General features: G+C 38.4%; 1 protein-coding gene across 2 annotated transcripts in view; it reads left to right on the forward strand.

The window, feature by feature from the left end:
- Window positions 1–23734, forward strand: part of DAPK1 (death associated protein kinase 1) — a 91991-nt gene that overhangs the window by 41767 nt on the left and 26490 nt on the right. For both annotated transcript variants that reach the window (XM_080373204.1, XM_080373205.1), the window contains exons 4-15: window positions 10911–11049; window positions 13022–13151; window positions 13430–13478; window positions 13619–13645; window positions 14071–14223; window positions 14370–14415; window positions 16060–16149; window positions 17387–17479; window positions 19063–19182; window positions 20817–20915; window positions 21691–21789; window positions 22939–23037. In XM_080373204.1, coding sequence (XP_080229330.1) covers window positions 10911–11049; window positions 13022–13151; window positions 13430–13478; window positions 13619–13645; window positions 14071–14223; window positions 14370–14415; window positions 16060–16149; window positions 17387–17479; window positions 19063–19182; window positions 20817–20915; window positions 21691–21789; window positions 22939–23037 — 1144 coding nt within the window. The remainder of the gene's footprint in view (window positions 1–10910; window positions 11050–13021; window positions 13152–13429; window positions 13479–13618; window positions 13646–14070; window positions 14224–14369; window positions 14416–16059; window positions 16150–17386; window positions 17480–19062; window positions 19183–20816; window positions 20916–21690; window positions 21790–22938; window positions 23038–23734) is intronic.

Here is a 23734-nt window from a genome sequence, read left to right on the forward strand (position 1 = left end):
TAAAAAAAAAAAAAAATGCAGCGTATTTAGGATTTGTTTCTGCTTGTTATTTTAATCATTATTGATGTTATGGATCCAGAAGAATAGCTTGGAGCTACATAAACTGATTTGAAGATTAAAGCAGAGGGAAACAGAGATTCTAAGTGGAGATTAGTTTAGCAAATTTTACTGTGTTTTGTGTTGCTATAAAACAGCATCACGGACTACTTTTTCTCTTTTTTTTTTTTTTTTTTTTTTTTTTTTTTTAACCCCCCTAACAGAGAACAGTTTTCCCAGTTCTGTCTTGTTGAAATGTAAACTGAACTTTCATATCCTTATTTTAGTTCCCATTTTTCTTCCAAGGTTATTGCTAATGGATTGACGTAGATATATTGGCAGAGTATACTTCTGTGTTGTTTCAAGTCTGACTTCCAGTTGCTCAAAGATTGCAAGTTTATAAGTTAAGCTTTACTCACTCATCTGTTACAGTTTGGCAGTGTCTGCTGGTGGGACTTACATGTCTTTACATAGTTTGGATGCCTGACACTACGTTATTGCTATACTTGCTCTCTATCAGTTAAATGTGCTTTAGAAGAAGTATTTCATGCAAGCAAATTATTTGGTACCAGAAAACTGGGAAGTAGCTTTGGAGTTTCATCTTTTCTGCAGTATGTACATGAATGATACTGCTTTGTTATGTTAGAACATACTTTTGGACTTTTAGTCCAGCATGTGATGATTTACTGTAATACTGGTAGTCTGGGTTGGTTTTTTTGGTTCCGGAAGTATACGCTTGCATTAGTTTGTCAACTTTGGATAACTTAAGCCATTATTTTTTTACAAAAGCTAAATTATCAACCTGTACGAAGCAAAAGTTCCTTACATTTCTAGCAGAGTATCTGTCATTTCTGGGGTTTATTCAGAACTCTTTACATGAGTGGTGAATACACAGCAAAATTAGTGTGATGCTTCTTCCTCTCACCACTTGATACTAGCTCTCACGTTCTTTCTGTCTATAACCTTACTGTTGGTCTATCACTGCTTCTGCAGTACTTTCTGCTCTGTAGTCTCTCCAGCTGAAATCAGGCCAGTGAGTGGTCTTGAAAGCTCAGAGGAAAACTCAGTAATCATGGGCAGTGGCAGGAGGCATGTGGACTGTTCTGCCCCTGCCCTTTCTACATGGGATGGGAGCTCTTTTGGCAGCAAGATTTCTGTGTCTGTCTATGTGTACCTACTAACGTTCATTGAATGGAAGCAGATATTACTTCTGACAATGTGTGTTAATATTTCATAAGCTTGATAGTATGAAGCTCAGCAAACTATTTGTATTGCAGTTTAGCTAATTGTTTTGCCTGCTAACAGTCCCATACAGTTTCCGTTGTAGCCTTACTTTTTTGTCGTTTTTCTGAACTGCTGTGTGAGTGTTTCAACTTGAAGAAGTGCTATTTGGGGTATCACGAAGGTAGCAAGTTTATTTATTTCAAGGGTCAAAGAGGAAAAGATGGCACATTAGGAATCCCTTTGTAAACTGAACATACTAGTTGCCGTAAAGTTTTTGTAGTTCTCAAAATCACCATGGTGTTACGTAAAGCTATTGAAAAGGCAAAAGATTGTTGTTCTAATCGCATGCTTTGACACTTAAATATGTAATCTCTTTCTTCTAATACTCGCATTTTGCCTAGGGACCTACTCCTCTGACATTCTTTGTTCTTACAGAACAGTTTCAAACAAACAGAAATAAAACTGAAAGCTTATTTAATAACTTGTTTTGCTACCTCAGAATTCATCCGAAGTGGCCATTTTTCCTTCTGATTAGAACATAGGATTTTTCCTGGGGCTTGTGTCCCTTTATGACTGCCAGATGATACAGTATATCACATACAGACAGGATTGCATTTCAGTCAATTTTTCTAGTATTTAAAGAGGAACTAAAAATCAACATTCTAGCTATGTATGAGAAATTCATAACAAAACAAAAACCCAGAAGAAACACTGATTTCCTATTAGTAAGCAAGTGTAGTAATGCAAGCAGCAGTGAGGAAAAGTATTTCTGGTTTCTGTTCTTGGTAGAACCTGCAGCCCACAGGTGTCAGGGCACTGCAGCTGCCCTTTTGGTGCTGCCATATGTTAACATGCACGGTCTCAGTGCAACACGGTGTGTTGCCTGTTCGCTATTGACTTTTATTTCCTGGTTGAGCAAGCAGTATGTAGTATTGTGTGCAGTCTCCTAAATATTTTTCTGCACTGCATCATTAATCAGCTGTTTCTCAGAGGTAAGCGACTGACTGTAGAAGTTTTCACTTCATTGCCTTGCAGCAAATATTACATCAGTCAGCAAAGTATTCAGGGTGGTGATTTGTATGTGGAAATATGTGGGCAGTTAGTTAATTATTGCAGTGGCAAGGTCCTCATAATACTGAATGCAAAACGGATCTGCATGTCTAAACGTTTATCCACATGGGTGTTTGGAGGGTTTTCTCTCAAACCTACCTTATGTTGAGAAGCTGGCCTAGCAAAAAAAAGTATTACCAAACATTTACTTTCTAAAACTTTTGAAATCAAGTGGTTCCTTAAAAGATTCAGCACTCACACTCAATCATGAGATATCCTTGAAGAGCCTTACTTTATTACAGTCTTTTGGTATATTTAGAGAAATTGGGCATATTTTCATGTTTCTAGGCCTTACTTAGTGGGAAGTCTCTCCTTGATTTGGAAATGACCTTTGAAATTCCCAGTCTGTGGACACTCCCATCTTCAAGGAGTGCTGTGCATATTACATACGAACTGGAAGACACTGTCTCTTCATTTTCTTCTTTTTTCCTTGTATCACACAAATAACAGAATAAGTCAGAATTTTATACTACTGTTTTCTATCCAGGTGCAGTAACTAGTTTCTGTTATGTGTTAGCGATAGTAAGCTATTTCTAGTGAGCTCTGCTGAAGCCATGATTTTATTTGACTTCACAGACTAGAAAACACAGATGCCTCTGTTGCACAGTGATAAGTATTTTCTTTCTTTGAGCACATTTTACACCTACTTGGTTCCCCTTTTGCTGGCCTTGGATACATAATCTCTGTCTTTTCTAGTTTTTCCTTCTACTTTACTATGTACTCATTTAGACTGCACACCTACAAAATATACTCAGTATGTGGTGCATTGTGGAAGCTTGGTTATGGTTTCCCAGTGTAACCACAAAGAATAAATACCCTTATCCTAAATTATATAGTAGTTCCTTAGAGTGCTCAGAAGTAATGCACATGATTTCGCCTTTTAATATAGCTTGATCGCAATAGCTTACTTTTTTCACTGGGAAGCTGTGGAAGGAGTTAGGTATTCATCCTTCTTTCTGCAAAAAACATGAGAAAAAAAACATTCCTGAACTGGAAATCTTAACTGAAGACCATTAGCTCTTGTAGCATAGTTCTGAGTGATTAATATCTGTTTTGTTTTAAAAATTCAAAAAAAGGAGTAGAAAGCTTTGAAAGTCTTAGCTCAGAAAGACAGGAATGACATTAACTTACAAGTGATTGTGCATTAAATACTATATTTCTTGCATTTTTAAGAAGTTAGTTCCTGTATGTTTTCTTTAAAATTTCATCCTGTGCATCGCAATGTCTCAGAGAGAATTGCCACCTTAATAATATTAACCAAAACAACACAACAGAGCAAGGAGAGAATGATAGATCCGTGTATAAAAATTCTGATGATGTCATGAGTTGCTCGTTGAAGGTAAAGAAGAACAAATAACGATGAACTCTTTAAATTCCCCTTCTATCTTATTGGGGAGTTAATTCAACTTGTTATAATAGCTTGGCTGCCAGAGAAGCTTGAAGTCTGCACTTCAAAATGAAGTCTTTTATTTTTAGTTGTCTCTTGATGGAAAGAGCTCTGAGGTTTTTGTGATTTTTCCCTGTAAATCATACAAAAGTTGTTCTTGAGTGGCCTTGTACTGAATTTTGAGAGGAGGATTAAATCTTTAGTGCTTACTGGGATATAATAGCAAGTAAGCAAGCTCTGCAATGCTAATTTGTTTTGCCACTTTTGACTTGAAAATCCTGAATTGCAGGGCCACAGAGGACATGTAGATGGGTAAGAATGAAGGCTTGACAGGGCTGAAAAGAAAGATGCTAGAGCCAGGGTGGCTGTGCCACACGTTGAGTTCATCTTAGAGGGAGAGCACTTGGCTTCTGGGCTCTGCAGTCCCTAAGCGAAATACATGGCACTCTTGTGTGCTAAGTCTGAATGCTCTTTGTATGTTAAATTTGAATGTCTTGGGTAAGATCAAAACACTTAAGGTAGTCTGCTGAGCCAAAGTGGTGGGTTAACAACGTGCATTATCCAGACTCTGGACATTTACAGAACTTCAGTGGTGAAAACCTAAATATTAGCTGTGTTTGGGTGCATGAAAGATTCACATTTGTTCACATCATCTTCTTAGTAGGACTCAACTGCTTAAATCTTAGTCTGGATTTTGGTGCCTGTGTTCTTCTGGATGGTCATTCTGAAGGCCAATACTTCTTGTTCAATGTAATTGGAAAAATTAGGCACACTAGAGAGGATTTCATGACAGTTAGCATCTCTGATAGAAGGTGGACAAATGAAAATGATACGGCATAGTGATGCCATTAAATGTCTTTTGATTTTTCTGGTAGCTACCTAAAGAAAAAACTCAGTACAGTGTTGTTCAGCCGGTAGGTAAGGTAACAAGCTAACAGCCCTGGTCTGCTCTTTCAACATATTTGGTACACTTTGTACTTCTGAGGAGTGGGTTTGTAACTGAACAATTGGTAAAGGCTGTGAAATGAAGTGGATGATGTAAACCCCCTTAACCTTAAATAAAACAGAAGTAGCAATATTTTGGTCTAGTCTTGGACTGCCAACTTCTGTTTCAAAATAATGCAAGGAGTCATACAAAAGACATTTGACCACAGAATCCTTAGGGAAGACATTTCTTTTACAAGTTGACAGGAGGAATTTTTGGATTAGAGAAGAATACAGATAATGTATCAAATTAAATCTGCTTTAAAAAATGGAGTACATTGTTTTTGCAATTCTTTAACTTTACTAGCTAATGTTGTTTTGAAATCTAAGCAACATACAGTAAACCTTGTGAACTTCAACTTACTGGTTAAGTTTCTTCCAAACAAGGGGTTTGAGCTTAGGTTTTGGGGTTTGTGTGTGGGTTTTTTTAACTTGATTAGAAATAGTTAGATAATCATTAATTTCCATTTAGGTGCTATTACAATATGAGCAATGTGACCAAAGTGGCATGTGACTGAGTCATTACAAGGTGACCATGCTGACTTTGAAGGTTAATTGTTTCTGAGTTCCCTTTGTAGGTTCCCATAATGACTTCCTCTGAGATCTGGTGATCAGTTCTGTTTCATAGTTAAGAAAGCCTGGCAACTTGCAAAAGCACTGTTGAGAAGTCCTTTTTCCACCGGTGTGATACATCTTTCCCAGAGGAAGATACGTGAAGCAAACATACCTGTCAGCCTTCCTTCAGGAAGGCTGCAAAATGCTTTTACCACTGTGCATTTTGTGAGAAAGAATGCCACTGACCCAAGGCTTTATTTTACTTGTAGCAGTTCAGGAAAGCTAGCACATCTGCCTAGAAATATCAGGAAAGCAACACATACCAGCTTTGCTCTTAGTAAAAATGTTTATACAAAATATTTCTAACAGTGTTCTGCTACTCAAAAACAATACAAAATGTAGTCATGTTGTGACACTGAAAATATATTTACTCCTTCTGTGTTATAACATGGTCAGTAATAATAATAAATAATAATAAACCTTTAGGTTTAAGGTGTGACCTTCATCAATCATAAATTCTTACTTTATTGAGCAAAATATTTGAATAGTCTATTATGACTGAAAAATTGTGATTCAGTTTGAATGTAAACAGAAAGGTTTTATAGAGGAACGTTAAAGAATTCTTGCTTTAAAGGAAAACAGTATGTGAAGGTGAACACAGAAGCTTTGCAGCCATAAAGGAACTTAGCTGCAGCTTGATTGTAATCAGGCTCCTCTGTTAATCTGCAGTGGTATAGGTTGTTGCCCATCAGTTACTTGCTAGCACTTTGGAGATCAGATTTGCGTTACAGCACAGATCAACAGCTTAGAAAGATGTCTGGTAATTCCTTACCAGCAAACATAGAAATTGAACAGAGAGAAGCTCAGCGCTTCCAGAGGATACTGGGTATGGATACTCTAAAGTGCTCTACAGGTAGAAAAAGACTAGTGCTTGGTGAACTGCTTGCCTCTGCTCCCTTCAGGAAGCAATCTTTATCCAGCTGGTGATTAGCAGCAGTCTGTTAGATGCATGGCGCCCCTGCAGAGCCCCAAAGGTAGGCTAGGGGTGAGTTTGCATGGCTTTGGAATCCTGCACAGCAATCTGGTTTCAGCCAGTTTTCAACAGGGTGTTTGTGCACCAGCCACCCCAATGCTAGCTTAGAAACAAGGCCTGGGGCATCCTGCTGGAAGTGGAACCAGTGCACTTCTGGGGAGAGGGTGACATTCAAAAAGATCAGTCATAGGGGCTGATATATGGAGTTGTCTTCACCTTCTCCTTTATGTTAAGACAGCCTCTGTACATGAGGTGGGATGTGCACAGGTATATTGGTGAAATGGGGTTTTCTGCTTGTCTTCTGGGTCCAACTCTGAAGGTGACCATGGGCTAGTAAAATGGGCAGTGTTTCTTTGTGGGACTGTGTTATCCTGGCCGAGGCACAGGCCTGGACTTGAAAACCCAGCAGCTTTTTCAGGACATTTGAGAAGAATGCAGCAGCTTACACAGCTGATGTCTATACTGGCTCATTCTAACCCATTTCTTGATCTATGATATCTGGAAGTCCGGTCAAGATCATGTAGTGATTCTAGATATTTACACTGGTTGTGAAATCTGTGAAAGCAGACTCTGTGCTGATAGACCTGGCAGCACTATAATCTGGTGAATTAACTGTGGAGGTGAAACTTATAAGGGATATTGACTGTGGACCTGTATTAATCCTCTGTGACTTGGAGTAATTGCCTTGCAGTGATACCATGATTGTCTATATACCTGTGGTGGTGCAGCTTAGTATCAGACCTGCTAGAGTCAACAGGAAGGCAGGGGATAAGCAGTTGCCTGATGAGCGAGAAGAGGAAGCTAAGAGACACAATCTGTGTTACTGAGCTCCTGCGGAGGTGTGGGTCGCAGTCCTTCACGTATGGGAAGGGCCCCTGCAGGCTGCCTGGAGCGGAGGGACCTTTCTGGGAAGCTGGGGTTTTCTGAGCCATCTTGTGTGGGCTGGTGTTTGTATTTGTCATTGCTATGCAACCCCATTTCTCCCATGCCTTATGTTCCTGCCGGTGAAAGTAAGCAGCAGCAGAAGCTGGCTGGGCACTGTGCTTGCCAGCAGTGGCGGTGCCCAAAGGCAGAACCCAGGGTGCTGAGCCCGACTCGCATCTGAGGAGTTAACAACAGGAGGTCGCAATGGCCTGCCCTGTGAGGTGAACCCATGTAGGATCTCACCCTAGGCATTAAGGGTGAGGTGTGTAATGTGAAGGGGCACGCTAAAATTCTGTAGACCAGAGGTGCAGCTGCTTCGGAAGCGAAGCTTTGAGTGTATTACAGCCAGTCCCTTCTCACTCATCTACACCTTAAGCAAGGGCTGAACCTACAGAAGCACACAATGCTTTGGAAATATCTACCACTTTTGCTAATTAACTTCCAAATTTAAGAAATTAAGAATTTAGTGTGTTAGTGTCTCAGGACCTCAGTTTTAAGATTTGCAAGCACTAGGTATATTACCTGTGAAATACAGGTAACATTTTATTTGGCGCTGTTACAAGGACTATGATACGATTAAGAAGTGTCAGTGTAACCTGTGGCAAAGACAGGAGGATAGTACTCAGCAGTGCTAGAGAGGAGCTATATGCAATCTCGTGCTACTAACTCTTCACAGATGCGATGACACAGAAGAACACATGTATGTCAAACTTGTAATTTCATACTGTCTAAACTTTCAGGGTACAAAATTGCACAAAATGGAATGATTGCAGATAAGAAGAAGCTGAAGATGAAGAGGCTCCTTCCATTTTACACAAATGCAGTTATGTTTCTTTGTTAGATATGTTGAAAATAAGTAAAGTATCTTTAAAATGCCACCAGGAATTAAGAGTGAGCTCTAACAGCCATAAAACATCCCCATACCTGCACGACACTGTCACAGTCTGTTTTGGACTGCAGAGTGGGCAGCACAGTGTTGCAAGTTGGCATTGCTGAAAATGCATCCTCTGAGTACTTCTGCTGCATTTGTGACAGCTGGTGAATGCTTTAGGCATCAGCAGGTGCTTTCAGTGTTTCACAGGTTGGGTGATCTACATGAAAACTAGACTGGATAACTGTGTGTTTGTTGCAGTCTTTCAGCCTCTTCTTCAGCTGAGGGTCTGGCTGTGCTGGCTCGCTGAACTGTGTGACTGTTAGCCCAGTGCCAAGTCAAGCTGAGTGCATAAAGGTGCTGTGTTTTGCTGCCATGGCTGCCCACAGCTGGGGAAGTAGCCACAGTGAGTCTGTCTGCTCCGTGTGGCATGGCTGTGCTCCAGTTGACAGCCTCCTGGCAACTACAGCAAACGTTCACTTGGTAACATGTGGAAACAAGTTCCATGTGATGTGTAAGTCCCTTAGCTCAGTAATTGGGAACGAAGAGAAATGCCAGCACTGTGTCACCACCCACGTTTCTGTTCATCATCACAAAGTGCTGCAGCGGTACAGCCTGAAAACTTTTTTTTTTTAGTCAGAAACGAAGAATGAGCAAATATGCATGTGTATCCATTTCTAAGATGTTTTTGACCAGCCTTTGTAAAATAATGAACTGTATTTAATCTTTAGGAGTTCATTTTAATGTTTCTACAACAACAACCAAAAATACTAAAATTACCTCTCTTCCTTCCAGTCTGTAATTCTTATATTTAATGGTACTTGTCACAGTTTAACCCCAGCCAGCAACTAAGTACCACACAGCTCCTCTCTAACTCCCCCTGCACCCCTGCCTTGGTGGGATGGGAAGGAGAACCAGAAAAAGACTAAACTTGTGGGTTGAGATAAGAATAGTTAAATAATTGAAATACAGTTAAAAAAAACCAAAACAACAACGATAATAATTGTAATTAAAAGGAGAGAGAGAGAGAGAGAGAGAAGAATACAACCCAAGGTGGGGCAGGGTGGGGCTGGGATGTCAAGTGACACAATTGCTCACCACCCACTGACCGATGCCCCTCCAGTCCCCAAGCACTGATCACCAGCCCCGGCCAACTGTCCCCAGTTTCTATACTGGGCATGATGTTCTATGGTATGGAATATCCCTTTGGCTAGTTCAGTTCAGCTGTCCCGGCTGTGCTTCCTCCTGGCTTCTTGTGCACCTGCTCACTGGCAGAGCATGGAAACTGGAAAGCCCTTGATACAGAGTAAACGCTACTTAGCAGCAACTGAAACATCAGCATGTTACCAATGTTGTTCTCATGCTAAATCCAAAAAACAGTACTGTACCTGCTACTAAGAAAATTAACTCTATCCCAGCCAAAACCAGGACAGCACTTTGTTTCAGTAATTGCTTTCAGGCAGAAAATATTACAACAGAAACAATAACACAAAACAATACTTTCTGTATTGCCTAGGAAGCTTAGTGAAAGCTCCGAGAACTCATTAAAATACACTTTTCATGCAATTTACATTACAATAATGCAGATTACTCTTTAAAAGTAGACATGATAAAGAAGTCAAATTGTTTCCAGAATTTTGCCCACACTTTTTAGTTACTGTTCTCTGTTAATCCCATTGTTTTTCATAATCAGAACTTTAAATCGTGAAGAGGTTATTTTCTTCCCTGCAAAAAGGCAACATAAATTAAGGTATATATTCTGAATTTTTTTAAGATATCAGTACAATGCAAAATATAGGGGATAATATGATAATCTTTGCAGTCTCTAAGACACTTATGGTAATAATGCTGTTTTTATAAACCGGAAAAAGTTTGCCACGGTGGACAGTCATCCTCAGTGTATGTCCTTAAACTTAAAGGAGATGGGTTGTGGTTTTAAGAACAGTTGTAGTTCACGTTTACTCTTCACTTCACTTCAATATTTCTTTTTCTGTTGACAATTACTGTCACTTCAGTGAGGCTGCTGGCTGAGTTGAGAAAAGGGTCATCTTCAGTTTATTCCTCTCCCTCAAATGCAAACATCAAGATGTACTTATGTATCCTTCTCACTTCTTACCTCTCTTCTTTCTGCCTGTGCAGCTCAAACTCCTGCTAGAAATAGTCTTAAGGGCAGTCATGACTTTTGCTTGTAGGAAAGGTGTGGTAATGTTAGACTAAAAATGCAACATATGTGCTGAGTGTAATTCACTGTTTCAAAGAACAGAATATATTTTCAAAAAGTTGAATGATTTGAGGAGTTCGAAAACTGGATAGTAGGACTGCTGCCAGTAAATATTTTAAAATAATCTTTAAATCCTGTATTTTTCAATGGGGGTGGTGGACATCTTTTACTAGCATGAAACAAAGTTTTGTTTTCTAGATGTCCCATTACATGAGTATGTTTTGAGTACACATACTTCCCATTTAATTTCATTCTTTTAAATGTGCAAACAGAGAGTAGGTGGGATTTACTTCATTTAAGTTTAGATGGAGCCAACCATCTTTGGTGGTTTCTTTTAAACCTTTTTTTGTTTAAAAATAAGACTTTTTTATTGTATTCTTTTCAGGGTGAGGAGGGGTGGTTACTAACTATTTTGAGTATTGAATTAAGTAATTTTAATCTTTTTTTGGTATTGACAAAGTTTAAAGCACCTGGATCCTTTTCAAAACTGGTTTGAGAATAGCTATGCTAAAAACCCATTGGTTGAAACAAAAGCTCATCAATAACTCTGCTTCTGTTCTCCAAGTGTTGCAGGTGGAGAGCTGTTCGACTTCTTAGCTGAGAAAGAATCTCTCACAGAGGAGGAAGCCACAGAATTTCTCAAACAGATACTTAATGGTGTTCAGTATCTCCACTCTCTGCAAATTGCTCACTTTGATCTTAAGGTATGTTGAGCAGATAAAAACTTGAATAACTGTAAGCAACATCCGTTCAAGTCCTTTTTAACACCAGCCACAAATCTGCCGTCATGCAGATCTTGGCCATAGTTTTGTTTGCTAACTTGTGTAGACAGGGGAAAGCTCAGCCACTGAAAAGAAATTACTGAACCGTAAATAGTTGCCGTCTGGTTTTAGTGTGGGATTCTTCATGGAAAATGGGAACTTCCGATGAAATTAAACAATTCTGAGCAAGCAGTCTTGAAATAAAAAATATTATGATTTTATGGAATGTGGTTGGGATCTGGATGAAACATTCTAACAGAATGCCTTTTTTCCAACTGATTTTTTTTTTTGGCTGTTGTATACATCTTATGTTCATGTGAACATTATTTATAGGTACTATAATTGAAACAGTACAGAGTTAAGTACAAAGGTTCTTGCAAAAGAGACATAGCAGATAATTTCCTCTTCTGTTTTTTGTTTTGGGGGCTTTTTTGTTTGTTTTTAGAAAACTTGTTAATTGCATCCTTTTGGTTATAAGAGAGCTTTTGTGTCTAAACTCAGTTACCACTTTTTTTAATATTTTGATTTCAGAGTATTCCTCTATAAGATTTTTTTTTAGAGGTAGGCAACTGAACGTTCCATGAAGTCTGCTGAAGTCAGCAGCTATGTCTATAATAGGAAAAGGAGGCATAATTACGACATTGCATTGCAGTTCTGAAAGGGGTGATGTGTTCTGGGGATGAGGTAGGGAAAGGAATGGTTTTCAGGGAGAACGTACCTTTTCTAGTCTTGTCCTCATTACATACAGTAATAGATTTGATCTTCATATGACAGTCAGCAAGAGAAAAGAACTACGAACCTAGTAAGAAATACATTTCTTACAACGTGACATGTACATTTTTGCCAATGTGCTTACAATAAAGCGAAGCATCCTTACACTGGATACTAAGAATATGTGAATTAAAGTATGCAGCAAGAATTACAGTATGCTGAACAATAAAAATATGCAATAGAAATATAGGGAGGGAAGGAAGAACATTATGTTTGCACATATCAGCCCCTGTAATTGGGGAAGAGAAGTAAAAGAAGGGTGATGAATAGCCCTTCTTAATGACTCCAGAAGTTCATAATGATGTAAGCAGGATCGATGTAGCTCAGGGAACTCTTCAGAGCATGCCAGTTTATGGGGATGACAGGATATGGAGACTAAGTAGTTGGTTCTGTATGCTAGTTGGGTGTGTTGAAGTGTAGAAGCAGGCTCCTTTAGTGCTGCCCTTGACGTTTTATCTTCTGATGTTGTTCTGTTTTTGCAAAACTTTGTTGCAAAATAATCCAAAGTCCATAATTTACAATAAACTAGAAAAGACATGAGAACCTTCTTGGTTTTGTGGGGTTTTTTTTGTGTTTTTTGGTTTTTTTTTTTTTTTTTTTTGTGTGTGTGTGTGTATGTTGAGCCTTACAATCTGGGAGCTAGACCACTCCAAAAAGTTCTCTTGAAGATCCAAAGGCAACAAGATATACCTCTCTGATTGCTTGTGTGATGTGAAAGAAACTTCTTTTCAGGGAGTAGTGTTAACCAAGCCCAAATAGTAGTTTATTAGACTTTGTTTCTGGTAAGCTCCAAGCACTGCTCAAATGACCATAGCACAGAGGCTGTGGCCCTTACTGAAGACATCGTGTTTCACTTAGAGTCCATCCACATGAAAACTGCAACTGTTGTATCTACAAGAGGTAAAATGTTGGCCCTGTGGAAATCATACACTCTGTCATCAACATGAAATCCTAATTTACTGTAGCTGATTTTTAGCATATGTTAGATTGTAATAGGAAAAAATGGGATTTTTCTGCTGGAGAGACAATTAAAGAGGCAGAAAGAGGTAAAGAGAAATATTCAGTGCTGAAGAATGCTGGTATGTGTCAGACATTTTGTACCTATGTATAATCTCTCTTTCTCTCCCCCTCGTCCTTCTCAAAGCCTGAAAACATAATGTTGTTGGACAGGAATGTACCAAAGCCTCGCATCAAGATTATTGACTTCGGTTTAGCACACAAAATTGACTTTGGAAATGAATTCAAAAATATCTTCGGAACACCGGAGTTTGTTGGTGAGAAAACTGGTTTCTTCAAACTATTCTTTTTCAGTCTGTGAAACAGTCTGTGTGGCTTAGCTTGGTTTGGCTGAGGTACAGATTATGTAATTTGTGTGTAATTCATGACATTTTGAAATTTAGATGAGCAATTTGTAGTGTTCAGTTCCAACTTATACTTGCATTAAGATGTTTTTATCTCTCAGCATCTTAGCTTATTATCTCTGACATATATAGGCTCAGAGTAACAGAACTGTTCTTTGACTAGGTACTGATCTTCCTGCTTTCTCCTTTAGCTCCTGAAATAGTAAATTATGAGCCTCTTGGTCTTGAAGCAGATATGTGGTAAGTTATTGGATCTTACTTGAAATAAATCTCTTGTGATTATTCTTATGTTCTAACCTTTTTTATTTTTCTCTCCCCTCTTCGCCTCCATCTCTTTTTCTCCCCTCTCCCTCATCTTCACCCCCTGCCCTTCACTCCAGGAGCATTGGTGTAATAACTTACATTCTGTAAGTACCAAAATATATGGGTGGTTCTTGTAAATGCTATTTTTTAAATTCTGATTCTATCCTCTGCGGTTTTGGTGGTGTCCATACAAGTCAAAACATTGTGATTGCATATCATCATTCAAGTTGAATGATCATAAAAGAAACAGTATAGTTTTTGAAAGAATGGCCGTTAATCAGAATTTACATAGCATGGGAAGCTGTCTTCAAATCTGTAGGTGATTTTCCACAGCAGCTTCATCTTAATCAATATTCTCTGAAATTACAGGAAAGGGTTTTGCCCTACTAGATCACACCTGCCTGAAAATACCTTTGCAGTCTTAGAGCAGAAAAGAAAAAATGTTCATGTTCTGCTATAATTTGATCTCAGAGGGTTGAAACGGCAATATTACAACATGTAATGAGAGGAATGTCTGTCTGTCTTATAGTCTAAGTGGTGCGTCACCATTTCTTGGAGACACCAAACAGGAAACACTAGCAAATGTGTCTGCTGTGAATTATGAATTTGAAGAAGAGTTCTTCAGTAATACCAGTGCCCTCGCTAAAGATTTTATACGAAGACTTCTAGTCAAGGATCCAAAGTGAGTTGTTTCTCTTGTGTATGCACTGTTGCAGCCTGTGTCTCTAGTATTTCAAATGGCATTATATTTTGAGATATATTTAATAAACATGTGGCAGTGTGTATTTTTTACTATCTGAAACAGCTCCATCTTTTATTCTATTAAAGGAAGAGAATGACTATTCAAGATAGCTTGCTGCATCCTTGGATCAAGGTTAGTATGTAATTCATTCTCTGTTGCCTGTTGCCCTGTTTTTAATCATTCTTCATTTCATACTTCACTTTTTCTTTTCAAGTTACTTAACAAGGAGAATTGCCATAATTGTTTAATGTAACTTTACTGTTTTGGAAAACTGTGTGAAAATTAATACATGGAGAATGTGGACTTCATTAACATATCCTCTATGTAAGTTAGCAATAGAGAAGTAGCCTGCTATTGAGATTAAAATCATGCTTAGGCAGAAAAGCTAATCTTCAGGGAGCTTTGGACTTACAAAGATAACATTCTCTGAATCCAGTCCAGTTTCCTCTCACATTTTTCATCTTCTAATTTCATTGTTTAGATTGGGTAAAAAAGGGCCTTTCCTCTTTAAACTGAAGAAAGCAGTTGATGCAGAGCCGGTCCACTTCTTTCAGTGATACACAGTGGTTGGTTTGGATTGAGCTGTTAGTGGTGCTACTAAGTTGAGAGGGAGAAAATGGGACCTGTTGTTCTTAATGTGTGTAGTTGGTTTTTTTGATTCTGTATCACATTCTGATTGTGAGTAGTAAACCTCTGCAGTGCCAGTGATTTCCCAGGTCTTGGGGATACACAGTGGGTATTTGACCCCACTCCACTTCCCAGAGAACCAGTTAGCAGCATATTTATCTGTGCCACAGCTGCTCCAGTTCACAGTTCAGCACCCTAGGGCAGACATTTCCACACCAGTACACCAAACTACAGATTTGACTGTGCTTTGCTGACTTTTTGCTGGGTTAGTCTTAAACAGTTGAAAAGTTAAGCATGTTGAACATGTTAAAATGATCTTTTAAACCATTGAAGTAAGCATTGTCCAAGTTTGTGTCTCGGGAACCAAGGTCTCCACTGCTGCAAAAAGACATGTTCTTTTGTGCCCTGTTATGTTCCTTTATATCTTAACTTTGTGGGTATTCTACCCCCACCCCACTGATCTATATTGTCTTTTCCCCATCCCATTACTACCTTTACCTGCATTTCTCCATAGAAATGACTTAGGGTATGGTATCATATAATAATGCAAAATTTGGTGTACTCCACTGGTTACTGGTGCTTAGCTTTGGCCTATGAGAAAGTTCAAAGGGTGCGGCGTTAGAGCTTGCTGCACAGGTAGGTGGGATGTGATTTTTCTTAGGGTCCCAGCAGCATCCACCTTATTACACTGAGACTGGAAAAAAGTTTGACTGAATTTAAAATCAGCCAGGAAATCTAACCAGAAGACAAGATTTATCTAGGAGATGATAAATAATAATAAAGGAGATGATCCAATGCCTCCATCACAGAGGGACATGAAGGGTAAAGCCGAATGTTCTGTTGGCTGTTGGCTTTTTTTGTTTGAATTCAAAAAATAAGTATTTTAGTATTGCATGAAATATTCTTAGGTCTGAATTTGCTTTAGGGCATTTTATGTAGAAATTCCATCTGCATGCCCCAGTAGGCTGTGGATGTTAAAATGATGTGCTTACAATTACTTCATTATTACAATATGTTTACAATATTATTATGATGTAAATAGAAGTCATCACTGAAGAACAGTGTCTTACATACAGGAAGGTGCTTTATGAAAGTTCTGGTTGTAATTTGTGATATTGTACAACAGCTTGATTTTTCTTTTGCGCATAGCCTAAAGACACCCAACAAGCACTTAGCAGAAAAGCATCTGCAGTGAATATGGAAAAATTCAAAAAGTTTGCAGCACGACGAAAATGGAAAGTAAGTCATTCAACAAATCTTCAAAATGTTGGTGACATAGAGATGCAGAAGCATTACCTGCTCCAAGGAGACATCAGTGCCTTTAGGAGTCAAGAAGAGGAAACTCATTCCTCTTTCATTTGGGATAAATTAGGTGCTTGAGTATGGGGGTATGGGAGAACATTTCTTGGTTAATCATCTGCATACAAATGCTTGTGTGTGGATTGTTCATTTTCTGCATCCAGCTGAATGCTGTCATCATGTGTATTGGTAACATTTTCAGAGAAAAGGCATTTCTAAGTGCCAGTAAATCAAACATACCTTAAGCAGGCCTCACGGAGTTAGTTATTCCAGTGGTTATGTCAATGTGCAACAAAGTAGGAAGGAAAACTAGTGTCTTTTGCAAAAGATTTTTGGTCTGAGACTGTCAAACCTGTTTAGAAGCTTGGCATCACTTAATCTTTCCAGAAATGGGGCAAGATATTAGCTGAAAGTGTTGATCTGTGCAAGGAGCAGTGCATCAAAACAGTTGTCCCTCCTCCTTCAGCTTGCACACTGGGGAGTTCACACTGAACTAAGCAAGGGTAAGACTGTTGTATGAGAAATCTCTTTATCATGGGGAGGGATGAGACATGAAACAACACAAGTCACTATTATTAGAAAAGAAATTTTATTCATGGTCACAGTGGCCAAGAAATAGGATGATTTTGCGAAGCTATGGACCAAAGCTACAAAATACCCAGCTGTGCGATACAATTTTTTTGCTGTGGTTTAGTCTGTGATAGGTGAACATCTATGGTATTTTTAAAATTTTAAGTACTTAGACTGCTGCCCTAGAGTGAAATGGTGGGTCTAGGAATATGGTAAGAAGTGCTGTCAGCTAATATACATTTAGTTTAGGTTTTCTGTATGTACATGCTTTAAAATATGAACATTTAAATATTTTTAGTGTGAACAAGAGGATGTGGTACAAATCTGGTTTGTTTTGTATTTGAACAGCTTGATGAAACAGTAGCAATCAAAAAATATTATATAGCTTTGCTTAGCGCATATGAATAGCCTATTTGGATTATAAATGTCTAAAGAAATTAAAGGTTCAAATGCGATATAAAACAGAGGTAGAGGGGGTGTTGAAGTCAGTTTGTTTTGCTAATACAACAGTATTCCTTTAAAATCTCTGCAATAGCATCTTATCACAAGTATTTGGGTTTGATTTTTTTTTTTTACATATAGCTTTTTTCTTCTTATTTTTAAAAAGCAATCAGTGCGCTTAATATCCTTGTGCCAAAGATTATCAAGATCTTTCTTGTCCAGAAGTAACATGAGTGTTGCTAGAAGTGATGATACTCTGGTAAGTGTGTACTTGCATGCTTAGAATGCTTTACTACATCTGAAACTTAACATCTTCTGAAATTATTCTAACATACATATTAGGCTATTGAAAAACGTGCATAATTCATTAATCTCATATGTAGAAAGAAATAGATTTTAAGGCTACAGAGGTCAGTTATCCATAGTCTCATCTTCTACGTGACACAAACCTTGAAATGTAATTTATTAATTACCATGGTGAAGCTGATAGCTAGTGCCAGAAATTCATCTATCTTGTTTTTGAAGTTTGATTCAGGAGGATTCTTTGTACTGTAGCAATTATAATGTGAAAAAGTTGCATCTGAATTTTTCATGGCACTGTGTAGAGTAAAATAATACTGCATTTTTTTAATAGAATATTCTGAATCACTGAGACCTTCATAGATCCAATTAATTGCTAGGCAGCAGTGTCACGACAAATGGTTATTTAAGTAGGAAATTTTAAAACCTGAGACAGTACTTAGTGGTATTACATACATCTACTAGACTTGAGTAGTCAGGAGCAGTTGTTGTGTGGTTTATATTTACAAATGCTTGTAAATATAAAAGCATTCTTATTTAGCTTACTGTCCAGGTTTTAATATACACTTCACCAATTCCCTGTGATCAGCAAAGTATATATGTTAGTATGTTTAGAGCTGAGTAACCTCATCTTTTCTGTGCATTAATATGATCAAACTTCAAAAATTCTGCAAAGCCCTTTTTATCCGTATTATCTTCCCTGTGTCCCTCCTGTGCAAGTCTGCACTCTTTGTTTCCAGTTTTCCTCCTCTTACCTTTCTCTTTCCATGCTCTTTGATCTCTCTGTCTTGCCCTCCTTTCCCGGCCTCCCCTACCTCACCTGTCAGTATGCCATTTAACACTGCATCAGCATTTCACACCTGTGTTGCAGCAGAAGGAATTGTAGCCTAGTGTTAGTGTTCTAAAAAATCTGAAACCTCAGGGGAGAGGAGGTAAGAGTGGTCCAAACATTGAGCTCAGTAAATGTCAGTTCTTTGACATTTTAGTGCACAGGAGAAAAAGAAAAGTCATACCTGCAGCGGTATCTGGGCTCATTACTCATGTTCTCGATTTTTAAATGGTCCATTTGAATAGATGAAAGCTTGGTCCAAAGTATCTCTCCTGTGTCATATACCTGGATGGCGTGAAACCTGGTACTCCAGTTTGTATTTGTGTACCTCTGGGGTTTTTTTAATGTTCACATAGATACATGGAATTAGTTTCATTTCATGCAAGTATTGCATCTATTGTAAGTCCTAGAAAGAAGAAGAAAATACACCTAATAAAACAAACCTGTTTGGAATCTCCATGAGTATCAGGTTTGTGTGTGAAGAGGGAAGCATATTGTACTAGAAAAAGCGTGGGGGTTTTTGGTATGGGTTTTCAAATAACATGCATATGTGTTAGCCATATGCTTCATGAAGGATTACAACTTGCAGCTGAAACACTCTAGAAGAACTTGAAAATTGTACTTTTCAATCTTTTTAGATGTCTTGGCAGCTCTTGAGAGGGATTTTTTTCCATGTAGCTAACAATTTTTCTTCTTTCTCATTTAATTACAAGGATGAGGAAGATTCTTTTGTGATGAAAGCTATTATTCATGCCATCAATGATGACAATGTTCCTGGATTACAGCACCTTCTGGGGTCTCTGACAAATTATGATGTCAATCAACCCAACAAGGTAGTGTGGTTCTGTGTTGAGGTGTGGGGGCAATAGCTATCACGCTGTTGAATAGAGCAACGTGGTTGTAAAACAGAAATAACATCTGAAATGAAAAGGCAAGTGGATGGGAAGTAATTCTGCCTTCCTTTACGAGAATTTTTAAGGTGTTCTGTGTTTGGTATTCTGAAACTACCTGAAAATGGACCCCATTTCAAGGAAACCAGGGCTTTGAGAAAGTATTAATCAAATCTATTGTCAGGAGCTGTGATGTATCAGATAACAGCCTTTGCTTTTGTTTGCAGTTGTTGTTTCTTGTGGCAGAATATGTAGGAATAACCAGATTGCCAAAACTGACTTTGCAAAGCACTATTAGAATCAAAAGAAACTGCAGAAAGTGGTTGTGTGCACATAATATTAGATGGTGTCGTTTGTTCAGAAAGGAAATTACTTGCCTACTACAGCATTTCAGTGTGCTGTGGATGCACTGATGGGAGTATTGGAACTGAAACCGAGAGACCAAAGTTCTGTCACTGGCTCTGCTGTTTAACCTTGGATAAATCATCTCTACTCTAATTTCCACTTTTTTGAATGGTTATACTGACCTTCATTATGAAGTACTTAGAGAAATATTCATGAAGAGCAATATAAAAGTAAAGCGTCTGTTACTTTATTGTTATGTGATCTTGAACCTGTCAAGAAATAACTATATTTTTGTTTTAATGATGCAGCTACATCTAACTTTCCCATATGTTACTGGTGGCTTGTGTTTTTGAGGTGGTGCAGCAAACACCTTGAGTAATCTGGCATGGAATGTAGATATGAAGAAGTTGCAAAAGGGAACATCCTTGCCAAACTGGGCTAATGATAGCTTAACATTAATATTCCTAATTTGAAAAGCATGCCTTTAATGTGTGGTGTATCATTTATCAATAATACTGTGGCACTGGTGAGGCTGCACCTCAAATATAGCGTTCAGTTTTGGGCTCCTCACTACAAGACATTGAGGTGCTGGAGTGTGTCCAGAGAAAGACAGCAAAGCTGGTGCAGGGTCTGGAGCACAAGTCTTATAAGGAGCGGCTGAGGGAACTGGGGTGGTTTAGCCTGGAGAGGAGGAGGCTCGGGGGGACCTTATTGCTCTCTACAACTTCCTGGAAGGAGGCTGTAGGCAGGTGGGGGCAGGTCTCTTTTTCCAAGTAACAAGCAACAGGACAAGATGAAACAGCCTCAAGTTACGCCAGGGGAGGTTTAGATTGGATATTAGGAAAAATTTCTTCACCGAAAGGGTGGTGAAGCATTGAAACAGGCTGTTCAGGGAGGTGCTGGAATCACTGTCCTCAGAGGTGATTAAAAACCGCATAGTTGCAGCATTTAGGGACATGGTTTGGTGATGGACCAGGCAGTCCTGAGTTAACAGTTGGTTAATTGATTCAATGATTTAGTAAATGTGAATTCATCTCAAAAATATGGAAGATTGCTATGCAATAAATTTCTTTGAACAAAGGGGCAAATTATTTTGTAGACAGTATTCCCTGAACACTTGATTTAAAACTGGAAATCCAGTGATGCCATTCAATGCCTGCCTTCTGTTCCACTCTCTTTTCTTAATCCTTCAAAAATTAAATATATTGTTCTTGCTTGTATTTCATTGTTAGCATGGAACACCTCCGCTACTGATTGCTGCTGGCTGTGGAAACATTCAGATACTTCAGTTGCTTTTAAAGCGTGGATCCCATATTGATATTCAAGATAAGGTCAGCGTTCTGCTTTGTCACCGTTCTGTACAAGTTTTTCAGTACATTTAGCAGAGGACAAGCAGTTCAGACCAAGTTGTACTGAAAATGAGGAAACCTGGGCTGTAGAGACTGTTTTCTGTCTTACACTGCAAAAAGAGAAAAGCAAATCCTTAATGATGTCCTTTGTTACTAGTGTGTGTTCTCTGATTTTGATCACTTTATTAGCTGAAGTAATTTGAATGATACTAATCTTAAAATGCAGTTCATGCTCACAAAATTGCCTCAATCAATTAAAACTAGTGATTGTCCTAGAACTCAAGGGGTGAACTTTATTTAATATGGAATGATAAGTGCACATTTTAATGATGGGGAATATCGCAACTAAAACTTGTATGTGATGGAGCGTATGCTTTGCAACAAGGTTTTTTTCAAAATGTGTTGTACCACAGGTTCATTTAAAGCAAACTTGAAGCACTGTCTGCTTTTCTAATAGATGGTAAAGTAAGTAGCAGGAAGGTTTTTGTCTCATGGCTTCTTTCCAAAAGATACCCTTACAAGGAGGAAGAGGTTTATTCTTGCAAACAGTTAGTGAGCCCATAGAGGGGGTTTTGTTGTCATTGTTGCTATGTTGTTCAAACAATTTGAAGTATTTTCAAAAAAAGTATGTTCATATAGGCTTGAATAGCTGTTCAATACATCTGTGTACATCTAAGTGCATGTATACCTCAGCTGAAAATCTCGAATTAGGATTCTAAATCAATCAGTAACATCTATAATCAAATATTTTTGACAGGCCGGATCTAATGCAATCTATTGGGCTTCTCGACATGGTCATGTAGAAACACTGAAATTTCTCAATGATAATAAATGTCCTTTGGATGTTAAGGATAAGGTAAGAAAATAATTATTTTCCTTTTTCATGCAGACAGCCTTTTTTTTATTTTTTATTTTATCAAAGAGAGAGGTCTTCCAGTTGGAATGATTTTCAGCTGTGCCATAATTCCAAGTATGTGACTGGCTTTTTTAGTGTGGTTTTATAAGCTGACATACAGGGCTGTGTTAACAGAGCTTCAAAGTGGCTGGATGTACTGATCGTTTTCCTAACAAATGTTAACCAAGTGTGCATATTAAATGTGGTGAGTACATGGTGGGTAGGTGGGGAAGTACAAACCTAAATTAATTTTTGCTTGAAGACTAGATTTCTCATTGAAATTCAGGGTAAAATTGTGATTCTGCTTTCCATTCCTCTTGACTGAAAATCACTTTTGTCTGACAAGTAAATTTGACTGTTACAGAGGATAATGAAGACTAGCAATTAATAGCTGATAGCACGTACCTTGTCTTCAGCAGTATTACTTGAGCAACATTTGCCCAGAGAACTAGTTGCTTCTAAAATATCACACTGTATCGATGTTTTTATACTAGCCAAAGCTCCAGCACAGAGACAACTATACTTGTGAAACACAGTTTGCTTTGTTGAGGCAACTAACGCACAGAAAGGCACATCAGCAAAATTAGTGTTCAACTCCTTATAGGGCTGCTAGGAAAGAGGTTACTATCTTAATAAAAATACCATTTCTTTTTCATATAATTTCAACAAAAGATAGCAAATAATTGCATGTAATGAACAAAATATACCAGGATATACCAAGGTGTTAAGCCAGCTCCTTTCATTTGTATATACAGGGTGGAGGGAGCGCATACAGAAATAGTATGAATAGAAATAGGACATCTGTTTCAACAACAATAGCTACCAGTTCATATCGCTCAGAAATCCCCTTATGACCTGGAACAAATTAAGTAGGAAAATAAGTTCTGAAAAAGGAATGTCTTTGAAGAAATAAGTTGTCAGGTGGTAGTGTGTCTGTCACATACAAGTACAGCTTGTAAGCGGGAGATCTCCGCTGACCACAGCTGTGCCACTGGGTTACAGGGAGGAAGGAGTACTGCATGTAGCATACAGGCATTCAGGCTGTACACGGCAATGTATATCTAGGGGTGACATAGAAAATTACACTGGCATGTTCTTCTGCAATTGCAGTCTGGGGAGACCGCTCTTCATGTCGCAGCTCGGTATGGGCATGTGGATGTGGTTCAGTTTCTCTGTAGCATTGGATCCAATCCAAACATTCAAGACAAGGTGAGTCCTGGACACTGTTTTTCTTCAACAAATAAGACTTTAGTATGTGTGGTCAAAACTCTTTTATTAGTCTTTGCCTTGGCTCCAGCTTGTTTTTAGCCTTCGTGGGACTTTTCTGAAGTGTCGAGCACTCATTTTTGAAAATGAAAGGAGGGCTCAGGAAGACTTCTTTAGAACTCTGAACTCTTGTGAGAAAACAGGGAAGAAAAATCTTAGTAGAAAAAACCCCATCCATTTGACCCAAATCTAACTGTGTGGGGGAGTTCCATAAGCCTCCCCAAGTGCTGCATCCTCTAGAACTATCTTCATATTGTTTAAGGAGCAGCAGGCCAAGGGCCCACAGGATGTGCTGTTTGACTATTTCTTTTTCCTCAGATTTTTGCTGAAATCTTTAATACAGTCCAAGTCCTCTACTATCATCATCATCAGTTGTCTCCTCATTGGTATTTGCCAGGTACAGGAAGGATAGCCCATTTCTTGGAATTTGATAGAACAACTTTTTTCGTGCGTTTTAATCCTCCCTGCTTTTCAGTAGCCTACTCTCAGTAGCATGTTTTTGTAAAAGATTTGAGTTTCTTAATGATGCTCCACATAACTGATATGAAGTACAAGGAATTTGAAGGTAAATATTTTGAAGCTTCCTGGGTTCAAGCAAAATGCAAACTAGAACTTCAGTCACAACTGAACTCAAAACATA

The sequence above is a fragment of the Falco punctatus genome (genome assembly GCF_963210335.1).
Source record: "Falco punctatus genome assembly, chromosome: Z".
Lineage (NCBI taxonomy): Eukaryota > Metazoa > Chordata > Aves > Falconiformes > Falconidae > Falco > Falco punctatus.